The sequence below is a fragment of the Microtus ochrogaster genome, chromosome 8 (genome assembly GCF_000317375.1).
Source record: "Microtus ochrogaster isolate Prairie Vole_2 chromosome 8, MicOch1.0, whole genome shotgun sequence".
Taxonomy (NCBI): Eukaryota; Metazoa; Chordata; class Mammalia; order Rodentia; family Cricetidae; genus Microtus; species Microtus ochrogaster.
The window spans coordinates 40,857,866-40,862,005 of NC_022015.1; the positions used below are offsets into that span (position 1 = coordinate 40,857,866).

General features: G+C 51.2%; 2 protein-coding genes across 7 annotated transcripts in view; one reads left to right on the forward strand and one right to left on the reverse strand.

Moving 5' to 3' along the window:
- The first annotated feature begins 808 nt into the window (after window positions 1-808).
- Window positions 809-1,515, forward strand: Tmem262 (transmembrane protein 262). 2 transcript variants are annotated; one of them, XM_026781044.1, is made up of 3 exons: window positions 809-1,088; window positions 1,185-1,252; window positions 1,389-1,515. In XM_026781044.1, exons 1-3 carry the CDS (start codon window positions 915-917, stop codon window positions 1,489-1,491), a joined length of 345 nt encoding a protein of 114 aa, XP_026636845.1. In that variant the 5' UTR covers window positions 809-914; the 3' UTR covers window positions 1,492-1,515. The 2 variants fall into 2 exon arrangements, with proteins under 2 accessions (XP_026636845.1, XP_005351839.1); XM_005351782.2 differs by having other exon boundaries at window positions 1,185-1,284; window positions 1,389-1,491.
- An 11-nt stretch (window positions 1,516-1,526) lies between these two features.
- The window catches only part of Zfpl1 (zinc finger protein like 1), a 4,444-nt gene continuing 1,830 nt past the window's right edge, over window positions 1,527-4,140 (reverse strand). For 3 of the 5 annotated variants that reach the window (XM_026781042.1, XM_013347817.2, XM_026781043.1), the window contains exons 4-8: window positions 3,549-3,742; window positions 3,362-3,434; window positions 3,138-3,284; window positions 2,410-2,527; window positions 1,527-1,975 (exon numbers count right to left, since the gene is read on the reverse strand). In XM_026781042.1, coding sequence (XP_026636843.1) covers window positions 1,789-1,975; window positions 2,410-2,527; window positions 3,138-3,284; window positions 3,362-3,434; window positions 3,549-3,742 — 719 coding nt within the window. In that variant the 3' untranslated portion in view covers window positions 1,527-1,788. The remainder of the gene's footprint in view (window positions 1,976-2,409; window positions 2,528-3,137; window positions 3,285-3,361; window positions 3,435-3,548; window positions 3,743-4,140) is intronic. The other 2 variants (XM_005351780.3, XM_013347816.2) reach the window with 1 other exon arrangement.

Genomic DNA, 4,140 nt, shown 5'->3' on the forward strand with positions numbered 1-4,140 from the left:
ACAGATACTGTGGAACTTAGACACAAGGCCAACTACCCAATCAGAGGGACGACTACATTTTGCTGTTTCTGGTTCCCTATGAAATCTGGTAGCCAGAACTGGGAGGGAGGAGGCAGATTTGTGGATCAGTCTGTAGCAATCCAGAAGATTCTCTGAAGAAAGGGCAGTTTAGATTCATTTCCTGTCTCTGCTTATTGAAATCTGTGGTGACAAGGGACATGAACTCCAGTGTTTCAGTTTAGAGAGCCAAAGCTTGGGATTTGGCCAAAGCCTTCCCTCCATTGGGAAAGCATTTAGCTACTCATCTACGCACTAACCACTCACCTGCCTAAAGCCTGCTGTGGACGAGCTCGGCATGGTGGCTCGCACCTTTAAAATAGCGCTATTTTAAAGACACGAGGATCTCTGAGGCTAGCCTGGTCTACAGCGCAAAATCCAGGCTAGTCAGGGCTATGCAAAGAAATCCTGTGTTTAAAACAAAACAAAATAAAACAAAACCAAAAACCAAACAATCAAAGCCAAAAGCCTTGTTGTGGAGCTAGGACGTGCTCCTCCACCTTTCTGAGCCCTTGCCTGTCCCCTGTACAACGTCCCCTGTGGGAATACTGAGCTGCCAGGAAGTACAGAGGATAGAATGGTGTGGGCTGCTGCCCCTTGCCTACACCACAGGCTCCTGCTGTTCAGCTCATTCTGCCTGCCACTCCACAAGGGAACATCTCAATACTCAGAAACATTCTTCTGTTTGTTGGAAACAGGCTATGTTCTAGAACCTTGTCCTCTTCAATGCCTCCCTCACTCTGGAATACACTACTCTTTCTGCCAGGATACCCTAGAATGGCAGGACTTTACTGTCTCTGGACACTAACCACTTGCTCCAGTTCCTGAGCCTGACTTGAGTCCAAGCTGTCACCAGGATGAGATGGCGGGACCGAATAGCCGTATTCTTCTTCCCTCCAGGCATGATGCTCACCGTAGCTGCATTAATGCTCTTCTTCCTACACATGGGTGTATTTGCTAGTGATGTTCACAACTTCTGTGTCAGCCACCACTACGACCGCATGAGCTTCCGATACACGGTTGTCCTGATAGTAGGTCTGGGGAGGGGCTCGAGGGCTGGGGAAAGCAAAGGGGCTAATGAAAGTGTCTACGTTAGGGGCCGCTCTCCCACTGGACCCCTCTCCCAGTTCTCCCAGGTGATCAGCATCTGCTGGGCTGCCATGGGGTCACTCTACGCAGAGATGACTAGTGACAAGTTTCTTCGCTGCTTTGCTCTGATCATCCTGAGTGAGTGGGGAGGTGTGCTTACAAGGAGGGGGAGTTTTGAAACCCTGAGAAGTGTCAAGGAGGGGACAAAACTGTTGAGCTGATGGGCTCTCTCCTCCACCCAGTACTCAATGGAGCCATGTTCTTCAACCGCATGTCCCTGGAGTTTCTGGCCATCAATTACCGAGAGGAGAACCACTGAGGCCTGGGGATTGGGGACAGGGCTGAGAAGGGAGATGGAAAAAGCTGCTTCAGGTGTTTTAATAAAGTCTGTTGTTTATTTGCACCTGTCTGCTCCGTTGAGAGTTAAGTAGGAGGCTGGAGACCCAGGAACCAGCAAGTGAAGACCAAAACGACCAACAGGGTTACAGACCTGGCCTGCAGCCTCAGCCTCCAGCTGACTTGGTCCAGGGGATTGTAGTGTCTCAGGACTGAGGAAAAGGAGTAGACAGAAAAGCCCCCAGGCCTCCCCGACCTTCTCTCCCCAGGACTTCGGGTCCTAAGCTGGCCCAGACAAGCACAAGCTCAGGAAGGACCTACACGGATGTGAGGGTTCATGAGTGGGTCCAGATTGGGATCACTGTCAGCTGCAGCCCGGCCAAGGCGAGACATAAGGGCAAGGAGTGCCAGGAAGCCCAGCAGCCCCAGCAGGAGCAGAAGCCCTGCCCGCTGGAGCAGAGTCAGTGGCCGCTTCCGGGACCCGGCCCTGCTCCTGAGAAGAATGAGCAAAAGTCAGGTGAGGCCCTAGGACCCTGCCCTGGCACAGAGAGAAGTCTTAGCCACTATCTTTAGGCCTTAATTTCCTCATCTGTGCACAGGGAGTGATCACCCCTGTTCCCCTGCACTGGCCATCATCTGGGGTTATTATGAAGCTTGAGCCAGTAACATACAAATTGTCCTAGAAACCTGAACATGAAGGAGACTAATAAAAATCAGGTGACATCATAGCAGGAAGGGGCCTCAGAGTCCAATTTCAAAGGGCACAGCCCCTGAAAAGGACATGCATAGTAAGCCTGCCTGCCAGCCAGGACCTCATTGTGGCCCTGGCACTGGATCCTGCCAGTGCCCAGAACAAGCCTACTGTCATTAAATTGTCCACCATGGGGCCTCTCCTTTCTGACACTCATCCTGCATGTCTCCATGTACCTGAGAAGTTGGGCCAGCCAGCCCAGAGCAGGCCGGCGGCGATATTTGTCATCATCACAATCTCCATGGAGTCCTGCTGTTCGGTCATCATCCCGTGTGTCATATACCTTCCTTGGGGCTATAGGGATAGAAACACCAGCATGAACAGGCTCAGACAAACTGGCCCTGTGGCATGCGTGGAGGTGGGATAAAGAATCTCCTGCCCTCCCAACCTAACAGAGCATCTTGTGCTGTGGGACAATGGTCTTTTATCCTGTCACTTGTATTATTTTTAATAAAATGCTGATTGGCCAATAGCCAGGCAGGAAGTATAGGTAGGGCAACGAGAATTCTGGGAAGATGGAAGTTTCAGTCTGCAGTCGTCACCCAGAAAGGAAGCCAGACACAGAGCAAGCAAGATGTGACTGCCTTGCCAAAAAAGGTGCCAAGCCACGTGGCTAACACAGACAAATATTATAGACTAATATAAGTTATAGAAATTAATAAGAAGCCTGAACTAATAGGCCAATCAGTTTATCATTAATGTAGACCTCTGTGTGTTTCTTTGGACTAAACGGACGTGGGACTTGGTGAGACAGAAAACCTCAGCCAACAATCTTGGAAATTGTGGGGAGGCAATATCTGTCCTTGGAGTGAGGAAGAGCCATTCCACATGGGGCTCCTGAGCTCTCACCACACAAATCACCCATATTTTTCCATTCTCTGACTGCGGAAATTCCCCAGCTCACCATGTGTCGGGGCCTCAGTACCACCCATGTGTATGATGGTGTGCTGCTCGGGGTGGCTTGGGGAAGAAGGGGAGTGGGGAACCTGGCTGTAGAAAGCTGGAGCAACAGACGTGCTGTCTATCTCTTCTTGCACAGGGGGGTTGGTAGCTGTGGATGGAGAAAGAACTGTCAGTGGAGCAGGGAGGCAAAGCCCATCCAGACAGCAGATGGAGGCCACCACTTACCATTAAAGCTGGACCAGTCAGAGAAGTCTGAGGAATTGAGGGGCTCAGGCTCTGGGCTTATCGTCTCATCGATCTGGAGAAAGGAATCTAAGTTAGCAGCCTGGCTACTCCTGCTGCTCACCCATCCAATCTGGCTCAAGTGGGGGTCAGGGCAAACAGATGACCAGACAGGCAGGGGAACTCTCACCAGAGGAAGGCCCAGTCCTGCCCGGGCCCAGTTGACCGTGGCTAGCTTTTCTCTCAGCGCTGAAGCCACGGGGCCAGCTAGGTTGGCTGGGGGGAAGATGGGACCATTACAGCTGGGGCACTGGTAACCTGCAGGAGCCGTGTTTCGTGGTAGCTGAGCAGCACGTTCATTGATGCAGGCCCAGTGGAAGAGATCTTAGGACCCATGAAATAAGAAGGAAAAGAAAGATAAAGACAACTCTGGGCTCTTAGCCTAGGCCTAGCAATGCCCCCTGCCCTGCCCCTGCCAGCTCATTGCAGGAATGAATGGGCATATATGTGGATACCCAGGGCCATTCTTTTTTCTCCTCACCCCTGGTCTCTAAGGCTTCATTCAGCCTTCTTGTGAATACCATTGTACTAAATCACAGTAGATTAGACTTGGTCAGTCCATGAGGAGAAGGTGTGGCTGGGAAGAAAATGCCATCTACCATATCAAGAGTCTTCTCTCGGCCTGAACTCATCACACTCCTTGGGCTAATAAACCTAGCTCTTGGGAGTTGGAGGCAGGAGGATCAAGAGGTCAAGGTCATCCCCATGAGATAAAAAAAAAA

What these genes read in the sequence shown, in the direction of transcription:
- Tmem262 (XM_005351782.2), top strand. Translation starts at nt 915, where the DNA reads ATGAGATGGCGGGACCGAATAGCCGTATTCTTCTTCCCTCCAGGCATG. An exon ending in GATACACGGTTGTCCTGATA is followed by an intron (nt 1,089 to 1,184) that starts GTAGGTCTGGGG and finishes CCCCTCTCCCAG; the next exon opens with TTCTCCCAGGTGATCAGCAT. An exon ending in CTTTGCTCTGATCATCCTGA is followed by an intron (nt 1,285 to 1,388) that starts GTGAGTGGGGAG and finishes TCCTCCACCCAG; the next exon opens with TACTCAATGGAGCCATGTTC.